The sequence below is a fragment of the Euprymna scolopes genome, chromosome 27 (genome assembly GCF_053919585.1).
Source record: "Euprymna scolopes isolate OS-2025 chromosome 27, ASM5391958v1, whole genome shotgun sequence".
NCBI lineage: Eukaryota > Metazoa > Mollusca > Cephalopoda > Sepiida > Sepiolidae > Euprymna > Euprymna scolopes.
Window position 1 is genome coordinate 66,487,191 of NC_136508.1, and position 15,181 is coordinate 66,502,371.

Genomic DNA, 15,181 nt, shown 5'->3' on the forward strand with positions numbered 1-15,181 from the left:
TTTTTTTAATGTCTTGATTAAACTGTACAAGTACCTTTATTTCTACTAAAAGAATTCGATAAGTATTTCGTAGCTGTGTCCGCAATGCAATATTGCGTGCCGAGTGCTGGTCTCTCAAAGTCCAGGACAGACAACGACTTCTGTGTAGAGAGCAACCCATGGTTCACTGGATATGCTATACAAAGATGACAGAGCATGTCAGCAACTCTGTTCTCTGGGAAAAACACCAAATCCCACCTTTGGATGTAAAACTATGTGACAAGTGTTTTCGTTGGTTTGATCATGTCAAGTGCAATGATGGATGAATAAAAAGGACCTGCATCATGGAAGTTGATGGTTTGTCTAGCATTAGTAGCTGTCCACACAAGACCTGAGCTGCAACTATCAAGGAGGACTTGAAAACTTGGTAACTTCATGAGGGGGGATATCATGGATCAAATTAAATAGTCAACAGACTTCCGAGCAGCTGCCAAAAGGCAGAACTGTGCAAGCTATGGAAATCCGTTTACAACTGGATAGTCAATCAGTCAATCTTCAACTTTCTTAATTTAATTAAAGTGAAAATGATCTAAAATTTATGTTCAATTTGAATTGAATTTCTGTATCCTCATCAATTTACCCTACATCCTATAGTGTCATGTTGAGGAGAATTATTTTGAAAGGGGAAATCGTGTCATTTATTGTTTTGAATAGAAAATAAACTCCAAGACGAGTTCCATCACTTTTAAACTCACATCTCATAATTATTTTTAATTAGTATCTTCATTTCCCTTTCAGTTCATGGGAGCTCGTTATTTTTATGTGCAAGCATTTAAAGCTATCAAGCACGGTGCTGCAAATATGGATGTGTTAGTTTGTTTAGCCATCAGCATATCTTTCCTCTATTCCACCATTGTCGTCATAGCAGCCATGATCCTCAAGGAACCATTCAGTCCAGTCACGTTCTTTGAAACAACACCAATGTTAGTTTTATTTGTATCCCTCGGACGTTGGTTGGAACACATTGCCAAGGTGAGTAAAAAAAAAAAAAAAACATGATTCTCATGAGAACACTATCATTGATTATAATTTTGTTAATTTTTTATTTTATATTTCTCAGTAATGTCCTGTTCTTCTATTTTATTTCAATAAAATCGCTTCACATTAGAAATATTGAAGAACAATAAAAGTGTAGGAACTGATTTGCCTTTTCACCGCTTTCGGTAACAGGCATACCGGAAGTTAGGAAGTACATTAGCTGACTATAACCCAGAAATCCATTCAGATAATTAAAAAAAAAAAATTGGTTAAAAAATCTATTCATGTTTCAATAAATCCATGGAATTGGTCCAAGAATTTGTTTGGTTTAATTCAATGAGCTCAAAATATTTTTAAAGCATAATTAGTGACAACAACAACAAAAAAAAAAAAACACAACATTTAGTGACAACAACAAAAACACAGCATTTAGTAACAGCCACAAAAAAAAAACAAAACACAGTTTTATGTTGACACAGAATCAACTCGTAATAAAAAAATATTAACTGTTATTAACGAATAAAGTACGAATACAATGTTTTGTTAATCATTTCTACTCTTGTTACTTTTTCTCCCATCTGCCAGGGCAAAACATCCGAAGCAATCGCCAAACTTTTATCACTACAAGCATCAGAAGCAATTTTAGTGTGCATGAAAGATGGCCAAATCATCAGTGAAGAGACGTTAAACGTTGATTTGGTGCAAAGAGGAGACATTCTTAAGGTAACAATTTTCTTTATTTCTATTACTTCCTCTTCTTCCTCTCTTCTCTTTCCGAGTCCTTTTTTATGATAGTACTAGCTGAACTACCCATCTATGCTAGATTTCTCAATATTTTTTTTTCTCTTTATAGTTATGAAAAGGAAAAATCTCTTCATTATAATAGCAAAATCTGACATTTAAAATATAAAGTTTTCATTAAAAGACAGTAACTCATTATTATTATGTCAATTTCAACCAAAAGCAATGTTAGCTACCTAATTTTAATGTTACAATCAGTTAAATATTACTAGAATATTACATAATACAAGTATTTCCATAATTCAGTGAAAAAATGATTTCATGTTTGCAGGTAAAGTGTGACGTAAACACAAGGGAAATAACTCCTCTCTCCCGAATTGGCTTAAGTTTTAGAAACTTTAAGAAATTAATTACCTTCCCTGCTACTATGCGTGCTATTTAGTTTATGAAAACAAAACTTGCAAATATCATCGAAAATGATTTTCTTTAATAATTAATTCTTTAACTTACTGCTTTTCGTAATTTTTGTATATTTTCATTTCTGCAACATGACAATTAAGTAGATATTGTTTTTTTTTTGTTTTTTTTTAAAATTCAATATTTCAATTTTTGAATTTTGCTATTATAGCAAAGAAGAACTTTTCATTTACATAAAATATTCCAGTGCTTATACAGATAGAGGTATAACTGGAAATCACAGTTCCAAATAAATTAACAGGAAAACTCTTTGATATATTTTTGCATCAGGCAAAAAAAATTATCTACACAAAAAATTAAGAAAAATTATTAAGCAAAATTTTAATTTAAAAAAACAAAAAAAAAAATTTAATTGTATTTCGCCTATCCGCCATTGATAAGAGCTGAAATCCTATTAAAACAGGAGGAGATAAGTCAGTCTGTCGTTTAACCAAGTAATAATGAATGGTGGATCGACAAAATACAAAAACTGACTTTTGTTGTTAATTCCAATTTTTCTCTATTTTTTCATTATTTTTGGTGAGGATACTTATTTTTGCATGATACGTAAGTATTTGGAATGTGGTTTTCATTTGTGCTCCATATTGTCGAATCACTAAGATGTATATCACTGCATATCTCCTCAAGGCAGTTACATCTTAATAGCAAAAATGAGTCGATATTGTTATGTAGCTGCCAGGCAATGCCGGTTGGAAAATAATTATTCAGAATCGGGTTTATCTATCTATCTATATATATATATATATATATATATATATATATATATATATATCCATTTATCTGTCTAGCTGAAGAACAAAAATCGTGAAAACAGTAAAGTTAGCAAACTTTGCAGGTGCAGGGAAGGTTCAGGTGTCATGATTTGACATAGATCAAACTCTATGACCGACCTGAACTTGCACCGGAAATTAGGTAGATGGGGGCCAGATCTGACGTGGCAAAAGTTCCGGTTTGGGAAAATTAAGTTAATTTTAGTGAGTTGGTTTCTAGACATGCAAGTGACAAGATGTGAGGATCAGGGCTCCTCAAAAAGGGGCGTCAGTTTATCTGCATACCAGGATTGCTGGTCCATTCCAGTCTGCTAAGAGAATACCTGTGGAGTGAAATAAAATATAAAACAACAATCATCGTCTTGTGTCCGATTGGCATGCGTTTGTCTTTGGTTGGCAGAATCAGCTTCCAAGATGATCGATGAAGAGTCCTCCACAGCAAAGGTAGCAGAGCAGAGCCATGTTTGTCGTTATGGCATGTATTCGTCACACACGTGTATTATTATGTTGGCACACACCTCCATATACTAAGAGACATTTGTAGGCGGTCATGGCTTGATAAATACGGTCTGTAAACAGGACAGTTAAATAAAAGAAGTTAGAGAACACTCCCTGCTAGATAAGTAGATAAGAACAGACCATTCCTTCGCATTTCATAATATAACAATATTTGTCATAAGTGGAGAAAAAAAAGTTGGTTATCCTCAAGTTGCCTGAAGATGGAAACTTGCATTGGCAACAAATTCCTTTACTACCCATTCCTCATTCTATGATTAGTTTCTTCGTCTGCTTACTTTGACTGACTGACTAATGTTAGTACCATCTACTTAATCTTATAAAAGACCTCCCTCTCTCCTCAGAACTCTAGTATAGAATGCTCATGTTTAAATAAATAGAAAAAAAATCACTTAAAATTTAAGTTTATATTTCATTATTATTTAAATTATCTATCATTATTTTATTTTTGAATGACCATATTGTTTTGTGTAATGCTCACCTTGGACAAAATATCGATAGTGCAGGAGGTTGTGATGAAGGAGCTAATAATAGTTTTGGATGAAGGAGCTAATAATAGTTTTGGATGAAGGAGCTAATAATAGTTTTGGAAACTATCAATGAATATCAATGTCTGAAAGAGGAGAACAAAAAAGATGACGCAATTTGAGGAATTTCTTTCTTTGAATCCAATAATGTATGACTAGTAAACTTTTATCTTTAATCCGACCTTTCACATTAACAGATACATAACTCCTCAATTAAAACATTTCCAATCTCAAGGAAAATTACCTTTCAAACATTTTTTTTTCTGACTCTATGATGACTGTCCGTCTTTGGTGACTCCATAGTAAATAAATATTAACAACAAATTGTCTTGCCAAAACTTGATGGAGGTTATACTGAAGTAGAACAAGTTTCCAGATTTTTTTCGTATGGGACTTTTATTGGCAATGCACACATAAAACTCTAGTTCTCTCCAAAGTAATCTCCTCTGACCACAATGCACTTGTACTGTTTCAAAAACTTCTGGAAGGCTGCATGAAAGTCCTCTTATATGAGCATGTCAATGACCCTTGTCACAACCTCTTTCATCCCCTCAATTGTCTCATGATGATAGCCTCCAAGGTTTTCCTTGAGCTTGGAGAATAACCAAAAGTCACAGGAAGCAAGGTCTGAACTATAGGGAAAATGAGGAACTGTCTTGATGCTCATCTTGGTCAAATAGTCTGTGATAAGGATGGAGTTGTTGACTGCACCCTTGGGACAAAATTCATGCAAATCTTCTGCATCTTCGGTTCCTCACGAATAATTGTGTACAGTTTCCACACTGACCTCAAACTGTGCATTTGTTGTCTCTGTAGACACATGACTGTCCTTATCCACTTTATTTTGTCAATCAACTTTGGTGCTCTGACTTCCTTACTCCTCCCACTCCTCGTCATTCCTCATAGACTCCCTGCCTTCCTTGAATCTCTTATGCCACTCAAAAACTTCATGCTTTATTCATGCAAGATGGTCTAAAAGCAGTCTGAAATATTATACATTTCTGTGTCATTTTTTCCAAGTTTAAAACAGAATTTTACTGCATATAGTTTTTCTAAAGTGTCCTCATGTCCCGATTACATTTTTGAAATTCCCCAGCTTTGTCAATCAGGCTTAAGTAGGGTATATTCCAATTCCTGCTATAGCTGTTCATTCGAATCTGAAATCATAAAAATTGGTCAGTCATCTCATAAGATGTATAGCAATAACATACTGAATTTTCAAGAGTCTACAACAATTTTTAAATGCCTGTACAAAGAAGTCTGGAAACTTATTAAAGGCACCTTGTATATGGTTTGTTGCTATATCATTGGCAATTTCTGAGTTGGAAACATAAACATTGACAACTGTCGTTTATATAAAGGAAACTTAACCCTCCCATTCTAGACAGTTTATTATTTAAATATTATTGGTATGAATAAATTAAAAAGTAAAACTTGTTTACTTTTAATAAATGTCAAGCATGAGCGTAGACCCCACAATATTGTTGGTATAAATAAATTAAAAGTAAAATTTATTTTAAAAACTGTAGATTGATGCACTATCTATATTTATAGATTTTTAAAAAATTCATTTAAAAATGTCTAGTCACAAAAAATGTTTATTTTATGGCTTCTTGGTTAAAATTAAATTGTAGCATATGTTATCCAATACATCAGCATCATTTGATGCTAAAAATTTACTCTCTTGAAAAACATCCAAATACAGACGGGCATACAAACATTATATTGTGTGAATTAAAAAAATTCTCCTGTTGGCATTGGTTTCCCTGATATTTTTTCTAGTCAGAATTCTTTTTAGAAAGACACTGAGTACTTATAGGAGTGGAATTTGGAACACCCAGGTTGTCAGTCCGTATCACTGACCACTGTCACCTCCTGACATACAAATAGATAAAGAGCTGCTTATATTGTAAGTGGATTATTAAATTCAACCTTTTAACTTAATAATTTGTTTTAAATGTTTTTTTTGTTTTTTTAAATCTGTTTTTGTATAAACAGTAAAATTTATTTTTAAAAACTATGTTGACATATTAATATACGTATTTATAGAAATTTTTTTCATTCATTTAAAAATGCCTAGTCACAAAAAAAAAACATTTTTAAGGCTTCTTGATCTTTTGGTTAAAATCAAATTGTTCTCCACAACATCGGCGCCATTTGATGCTGAAAGTAATTAACTCCCTTGAAAAAAATTCAAATTATGGACATACATACAAACATTACCATTATTATCGTATGAATTAGAAGATTCTATTATTGGCATTGGTTTCCCTGATATTTTTCTAGTCAGAATTCTTTCTAGAAAGACACTGGGTACTTACAGGAGGGAACCATGTGAAGGTTGCTAACATTCTAAGTGAAAGTGATTTTTGTGGAGCAAACTGGATTAAAACTTGAACACCTCCATCGTCAGTCTGTGTCATTGTCACCACCCAACATACAAAGAAGAAGTGCCACTTATAAGTGGATCATTGAATGTGTGTTTTCCGCAGATGATCTTTGTTTTCTAATGGGTTTACTTTTACCTGATAGGTGTTGCCTGGAGAAAAGGTGCCGGTAGATGCAAAGGTGATTGAGGGAATGTCTTCTTGTGATGAATCCTTGATTACAGGAGAATCGATGCCAGTAACGAAAAAACCAGGTAAATGAGGTCTCTCTCTCTCTACTTCTCTCTCTCTCTCCTTCTCTCTCTCTCTCTCTACTTCTCTCTCTCTCTCTCTCTACTTCTCTCTTTTTCTCTCTCCACTTCTTTTTCTCTCTCTCTCTCTACTTTTGTCTCATATTCTCTCTACTTCTATCTCTCATTCTCTCTACTCTTTACTTCTCTTGCTCTCTCTCTACTTCTCTTGCTCTCTCTCTACTTCTCTTGCTCTCTCTCTACTTCTCTCGCTCTCTCTCTACTTCTCTCGCTCTCTCTCTACTTCTCTCGCTCTCTCTCTACTTCTCTCGCTCTCTCTCTACTTCTCTCTCTCTCTCTCTACTTCTCTCGCTCTCTCTACTTCTCTCTTCCTCTAATTAAAACTATACTACTACATTTCTCAAAAATATAGAATCAATTTTAAACAAACATGAAAATATACCCCACCTCACCCCCACCCAGCAAACTTTTAGGAAGGATTAAGAAAATTCCCCATACCTTGCATCATGCTCCCCAAAACAATTAAAGAATCTATATGCATTTCATGGAGATATATCTGATAAAAGCACATACACTTTCTAAGTAGACTGCCAATTAATCTGGGACTGCTTATTGGGATGATCTCCATATTTGAAGGCCATTCTTTTATCAGCCACCAAATTATTAAGTGAACCAAATTGAATGTTTTGATCACCATCACTTTGAAACTTAATCTTAAAGGAATACATAAAAAGAATAGGAAATGAAATTATATAAATATAAAGATTCGTACATTTAAAAAAAAAATTTTTTTTTTAATTTATCATCGCTGTATAAAAAAAAGCAAGTAAGTTGGAGTGTTTATCTTACAATTAGGAATTGGGAACTGAAAGAAAAATAAAATTAGCAAACCAATACATCCTTTATTAAAATTTAATCTCAACGAAAAAGTTAATGGAAAATGCATGTTCGAATATTTTTTTTTCTATTTTAAGATGTCGATAAAAAAAACAAAATGGGAAACAATGAAAAATGAAAGTTGCACAATAGCCATAAAAGCGTGTGGAAAATGCACGTGTATCACCTTCTAGGCGAGTGATGCAAAATGGAAACCGAAATGGACACATCAACCATTAGCCGAATTTCGCAACATTAATAACAAACTTTGTAAATGTTTTCATTTGTTTTGTTAAATTTTAAATAAATATGTGCCGGTTGTTGACTTGTTACATTAAAAAAAAATATATATATATATGCTTTTTCGTGGACAAAGTTTGGGAAAATGGTAAATATTTTTTTACTAAAAGATTATAACGCTGCACAGTGTATTCAAGTTTATTATGTAACTCCACAACATACACATCAACTGAAATACCAAAGCAAATCAACGCCTCCCTTCCTGCCGGGAAAGATCTTTAACCAAACAATTATTTGTCATTTTTGCATGGGTATTGCGTCATTTTATTATCCAGCCAAACATGCACACACAGTAACCCTCAATATGCATTAGTTGACACATCAGTAATGTTAATCGGAGCCTGTAGGCATCATGGCAACTAGCTTACTTATTTTTCTACAGTCAACCATGTTGTAAAGTTGGAAGACTGTGTAATATAAAAGGAAATATAAATATATATACTAGCAAAAGTACCCGTCGTTGACTGGGTTCAAAAACAGCCTACAGAAAATGGACTCTGATTTATGAAAGTATGATAGGTTATGAAAAGGAAGGGTTGTAAAGAGATAGTTTCGAATTTGGGGGTATCAAAACCAAAGCAAAATATGATGAAAGTAAAAATAAAATAGATAAACCCTATAATTTATTATACCATACCTGTTCACACTGAAGCACTTATCACAATATTCTGTGGATCTATATTAAAAAACCTTGTTAAACTTTGTGAAATATTTCCATTCTATGGAGGTCAGGCGCGAACGAACACCCCATAATTTTATTATACCATATTTCTTCAAACTGAAACATAATTATAAAGTATACTTACGTAGATAGATATGAAAAGTCTTTATTAAAGTTTGTGCCTATTTCCATTCTATGGAGGCCAGACGCGAACGCAGACTCCACAATTTTATTATACCATCCCTATTTAAGTTAAAACATACTTATCAAAGCATTCTTATGTACATCTATATCAAAAACACTTGTAAATGTTTTTTTTTTAAATTTTAAAATTTTTTATTTCCATACTTTGTGGAGCAGGCACGAATGCAAACCCCACAATTTTAATGAACCACCATTCTGCCAGATCAAACATACCCATTCCTGTGTCTCGATACATCTTCTATCATTATATGTAATCAGTTTTTTAAAATAGTCAACCATATAGGAGCCTATTCGTGACCAGACACACACACACACATTCAGATTTATATTATAGATTTATAAAAGAAATGAGATGTCTGAGCATTACAGTGAAATTTCAGAGAATCCAGAGATTTCCTATTTATTTTAACCTTTTTTCTATACAAAAAGATATCAAACTGTTAAGACGAAAGGATATATTATTAGCATCTACTATTAATATCTACATTTGTTGATGATAACCAAGATGGCATCTGTTTTAATAACAATTTGGATCCTTGTCCAGAATTTTCTCTGTATTAAAAAAAACAAAAAATCTAATGTACATACTCGTAATGAAACGAAAATATCATATTCCAAAAATCATATAATATAGTGGTTTTATTTTTATAAAGAAAATCATCTTTAAACAAATAATTGGAATTTATAGGCATTACAACATAAATCTCAAATTAAAATTATATTGAATTATCTCCTTTTTTTTTTTTTTTTAAAAAGAGTTTTAAACAAGATGGTTGCTGTTGAGTTACCCATAAAATCTGATTTTCTTATTTAAAAATAAAATTACTTGATAAATTTTTAGAATATGATAATTTTGATTCAACATGGCTAAGTATATCATACAGAATTTTTTATTTTTGTTTTTTAATGTAGGGTGAATTTTGTACAAGAACTAAAGTTTGTTGCAGATAACAAAGTACTTTGTGAAAGAAACAAAATTGAATTATCTAAATATTAATAGGATAGCGTGTGTGTTATTTATTTTGTATGTCACGCTTACATCTGAGTGACTGTCGTTTAAATGTTATGGACTTCTGTTTCTTGTAATAAATAATTTTACCAAGAATTCTTCATAAGTTTTGGTTTCGGTTTCGATTTCGATTATAACTGATGGCACTCCAGAAATCTATTTTATAAGTAATTTTATCAAAAATTCTTCATAAGTTTTGGTTTTGATTATAGGAACTCAATATATATATATATATATATATATATATATATATACATACATACATGCATAATGTTTTTCATAAGTTTCGGTTTCAGTTTCGATTCAAGCTGATGCATCCAAGTCATATGGATATATTTTTTTTATTTTTGAAATTGCAACTTTATAATATAAAAATCGATAGAACATTAACTCTATAATAATATATACGAAATCTGCATCAATTAAAATATATTTAAGCATACTTTACGACCAGGCTAGCTTAGATAAATACTTTTGCAGTTTTAACAAAAGAGCTAATATCAGAGCGTCTCCATTTACACTGAACATCTACAAAATGTCAACATCAATATATTACATATAAATGAGTCCCCTGTGGAGTTTCCACAGGTCATGCTAGTAATTTACTATTTTAAGGAACATGGTGGCATGCTCCACAATTGACTAGTAAGAAGCAAATATGTAGTTGTCAGATTCAAACTTTAGAAAATAGACTAAATTAATCTTATATATTAAATATAAGGATTAATTATTAATATGGAGTTCATATATCAGATCCATTGCTTTTTCTGCTTCTTATAAAATCGGTTCTCTCTATCACTCCAAACGCTTTATCACACCTGAGGCTATTCTCTATATCTACAAATCTACTACCAAACCATGTATGGAGTACTGTTGTCATATTTGAACTGGGGAATCTCTTTCCCATTTCAAGATTCTTGATAAATTGCAGAAACATATCTGTAATTTGATTGACCCCTACCCCCACCTTTTCTTCTTCATCAGAGCCTCTCTCTCGCTTATTTTTTTTTTTTTTTTTTTTTACACTAATTTTTATAAATACTATTATGGCATGTAGCTTTCAAAGGCACCATGCAATGGAACAAATACTTTGAGGACATTGCCAAGGTTGCTGTGGAGAAGGTGGACTCTCTCTAGAAAATGACTTGCACTTTAGAGTATCCTAAATCTCTACAAAGCCACCATTCACCCAAGCATGGAGTATTGTTGCTACATCTGGGCTCGTGCATCTGCCACTAATTTCTCCTTAGACAGCGTCCAAAAAGGAGTCTCCATCCTAATAGGTCCTGCACTATCAACCAAGCTCCAACATCTGTCTCCTCACCAAAACGTTGCATCCATGTTCCTGCTTTACAGGTATTTTAATGGAATGTGCTCTGATGAACTCAAAGCATTTGTACTGCCCCCCCCCCAACATAAATACTCATGACAAGCAGTAAAACTTCACCCCTATGCTGTGAAGATCCTTAGATGCCAGAAAGCCTTCTACTCTAATACTTTCTTCCCTTGAATTGCTAGTCTTTGGAATTCCCTCTTAAGCCCCTGCTTCTCTGAATGTACTGGCATGCAGAAGTTCAGGTGTAATGTGAACAAATATCTTGCTGTTCAACACCCTTCATTGTGTCCCTGTAGATTTGGTCCCAAATAGTAGCCTTTTACATCCAAGTGATACTGTTCCTTGTTTGAGGTGAAATTACAGTGAACTCCCTTGCTTCCAGCTCATTCAACTCATTAATCTAGTGGTCTCCATCGATTGTAATACTTTACTGCAATACAGCTTCCTATTCCAGTATCTTCTTTCCAAGAACTGCAAGGTTGTGGAACTCTCTTCCAGCTCACTGTTTTCCTCCTACTTACAGCCTTGGTCTTTTCAATAGGCATTTTCTGTCTTTTTGATAATCATCTTTCATTTTTGTTAACTCCTTACGACAAGTGGCTTCATGCCTTGTCTCAAATGATTTCCATAAAAAAAAATATATAATAAAACTGACCCACACTGTGCATCATTATAGTTAAATTCTTGTTTAAAATTTTTTTTTTTTTTTGTTTTTTTTTTTCAACTCTCTTTACTTATGTTTTCTTTTCCTTTCAAGGTTTAACGGTGATTGGTGGCTCATTGAATCAGAATGGCTTATTATTAATCGAGGCGACCCATGTCGGAACAGATACTACGCTTTCTCAAATTGTCAAACTGGTCGAAGAAGCTCAAACATCCAAGGTAAGAGATGCCTGTGAGATGGCATAGTAAGCTATACACTTTGCGTAGCCTGGCACAAGGCCACAGTTTGGGAAAGTGGAAGATTTAGATGACACATCGGGTACACAAAAATGCCTCATTTTTCCATAAACACGAAGATTCATTAGAATCTATACCACATCCGCTATCATATGTAATGGAATACAAACTGATTGAATGCAATTACCTTGTCCTAGTAGTATTATGTGAGCAGCATGGTGAAATCTATATATCTATAAAAGTGAACGTGTCTGTCTGTGTACATTTCCCTATGCAATAACTCTGTCAATTTTTAGTCTATAGACTCGAAATTTGAAATACCGGGTACTGAGATTTGGGAAAATCGATGTGATGGGTGTCAGCCAGAAATTTGGCTGTTAAGGGGTCAAATTTCAATGATTTGACCTTTAAGAACTCTACCAAACTCCTCCGACAATTTTGGGTCTTGACACTTGAAATTTTAGATATAGGTTCCTTGAACCTGGATCTAACTTAATAAAGTGATTTGAGCCCGAAACTATAAATTTTAAGGGGTCATAATAGGGGTCAAAGTTTTAAAAAATTAACCTTTTTTGTTTGTTTTTTTGCTTTTTTTGCACAGCATACACCTCCAAACACCCGAGCAACGCCGGGCACCCCTGCTAGTTGTTTATAAAGATATTAATGTAAGTTATATCTTAACATTCATAAAGGTTGTCATGAAAGCTATGATGACTGACTCCAGTTGTAGAGATTTCTATGATTTACATGGTTATGCTTTTTGCCTGCCGTTCAAATGTCTGTTCGTCATTTAGTTTGGAAATTAGAAAAGCCATAGTTTGTTTAGAGCAAAAATTTTGCAGCTGGATACCCTTTCTAACACCAACCCCTTTGAAAGAATGAATATTTTGTTAAGACACTATCTAGACATCGTTCTCTGCTGATTGGGACATTATGCTTGTCTGTCCGACTATGAACTATAAGTTATAAAATAAAAATATTTCATGAAAATTTATTTGCAAAAAAAAAAAAATGAATATCTACATATTTATTTATATTAAGAAAAAATTCCAAAATAATATATAATGTTAACAGCGATTAGAAAAAGGACAAAGTATGGAATACGTACCCCAATTGACTTCAATGGTGGACAACAGTTGACCTTGACCTTCATACTCACATCTCCTCTGTAAACCACAAGAGTGCATTTTTTTTTTTTTACATTTACACAACTTTGAAGTTTGAATTGATATTCTGGCACTTCTACAGAATTGGGACGAGATTTTGTAGTCAATAAATGGAGTTTTCAAATAAAAACAATGGTTTCAATTGATTTTTTTTGTCAATTCTAATAAGTTACAATGGTAGCTTCCAAATTATGCAGTCGAAATTACCTGGATATTACTGAATTATTAAAAAAACAATTTTAATTGTGTTAGCAGGTGAAAAATTGCCACCATCTTGTTTTTATAAAATAAATCGAAACGGAAAATTACCTCCCTTTTGTAACTTCATGTGCTTTATGATTGCTTTCTTCAATATTTAATAAATAATTTTCTACTTTATCGATTTTCGTAATTTTTTTATATAATCATCTTAAAAATACAAGGAATACATAGATACCATTGTTTTCATGTGAAATTCAGTTTTATGATTTCTGAAATCTCGTCACAATAGTGTAGAAGTGCCGATATTTTAATTAAAAACAATAAAAACGAGTTATATATTAATTCGCAACCAAGATTTTTATGGAAAGTGCATTTATGTATTTCCAAAGCTTTTAAATTTTCGAGCGGATTTTTGCAATCTGATATTTTTATAAAAAATAGTGATAATGAGTTATATTAATTATTAGCGACCAAGATTTATATCTATTTACAAGACTTTAATAAATGGATGCTGTGCAAAAATAGTATCATACAATTTGAAAACGGTAAAAACAACAATAATAAAAAAAAACAAGTTATATTATTTACTCGTGAAATGTACGTCTGAATCTGACCAGAATTAGGACAGTATATCCTGGATAAACATAACAATGAAGAGAAAGTATATATATATATGTGATGAAAACAAAAATTATCAGAACTTCTCTCCAACGTTGGAATTTGTACCAACTCCTTTTATTGTGAACCGTAATTCGCAACACCAATACTAAACGTCTATGATCTAGGTTGGCAAAAACTTGACTGCTTATCCTCTCCAATTCGTCCTTCTTATATCTACTACTTCTCTCCTATACAAATTAATGCCACATATTCATAAAGAATCCATCTTCAAACTTAAGTTTTTCTTTTCTTTATTTTCCTCCCCTCAATCCTGTTGCATGCTAATGAAATCGTTCCAGACAACGCATGAAGCCACTTGATGTAAGGACTAAAAAAGAAAAAAAAAATTACTTCAAAGTCAAAAACTAAAGAACTAGCCAATGATAAGTGTTAAGTTGGTAGATTCCAACCCCCAAAACAGCACTTCTTTCCCCTTTGTCAGAAACATTGCTCATCAAATGAGAGGCCTAAAAGACAAAATAAGGAAACAAAAGTCAAAAGGCTGCCGAAACTAAACCCAATGTCCACTTTCTACACTTCATCGATCGCAAAAGAAAGTGAACATTATTTAAAACTGTTTAAACCATCCACTCTCTGCTTAAAAACCTTAAATGATTTTTACCTCTCATTTTCAGAATTAAAATGGAATTACATTCCGCCTGATTCAAGCACTATTTTCAAAACCTTTGATGAATCTTTTACAATGCAAAATTGAGGTGGTTGTCCAGAATTTCCCCTTTATTAAAAAAAACAATCTTTGTGATTATTGAATTAGTTTGGAATTATTTTGGAGATGAGTAAATTGTATAATTTTTTTATTTAATTATTTTTTATTTGGACTTTTATCCTCATCTTCCAGTTGTTTTCACAATGTTTCGGCCAATTATTCCTCTTGGCCAACTAGAAGATAAGGATAATAGTCGGAAAAAATTATACAATTTGTTCATCTCCAAAATAATTCCAAACTTATTCAATAATATAACAATCGGACCCGACAATTGGAAGAACAATTGGATTTATAAGACCAAAAAATCCAACCTTGATTGCCCTTTGGGGCTCATGTTGCAATGAGTAGAGATGCGTGCGGAATATCTACAATTCCAGCTGAACATTGTCTAGAGGTAGTGGTTTCGATCTCACCCAAAGCCGGTTAGAGGATTAGTTGACTAAACCGTGGTGAGA

General features: G+C 32.7%; 1 protein-coding gene across 4 annotated transcripts in view; it reads left to right on the forward strand.

The window, feature by feature from the left end:
- The window catches only part of LOC145248886 (copper-transporting ATPase 1-like), a 379,604-nt gene that overhangs the window by 292,676 nt on the left and 71,747 nt on the right, over positions 1-15,181 (forward strand). For all 4 annotated transcript variants that reach the window (XM_080110651.1, XM_080110653.1, XM_080110652.1 and 1 more), the window contains 4 exons: positions 778-1,011; positions 1,603-1,740; positions 6,581-6,689; positions 11,830-11,954. In XM_080110651.1, coding sequence (XP_079966777.1) covers positions 778-1,011; positions 1,603-1,740; positions 6,581-6,689; positions 11,830-11,954 — 606 coding nt within the window. The remainder of the gene's footprint in view (positions 1-777; positions 1,012-1,602; positions 1,741-6,580; positions 6,690-11,829; positions 11,955-15,181) is intronic.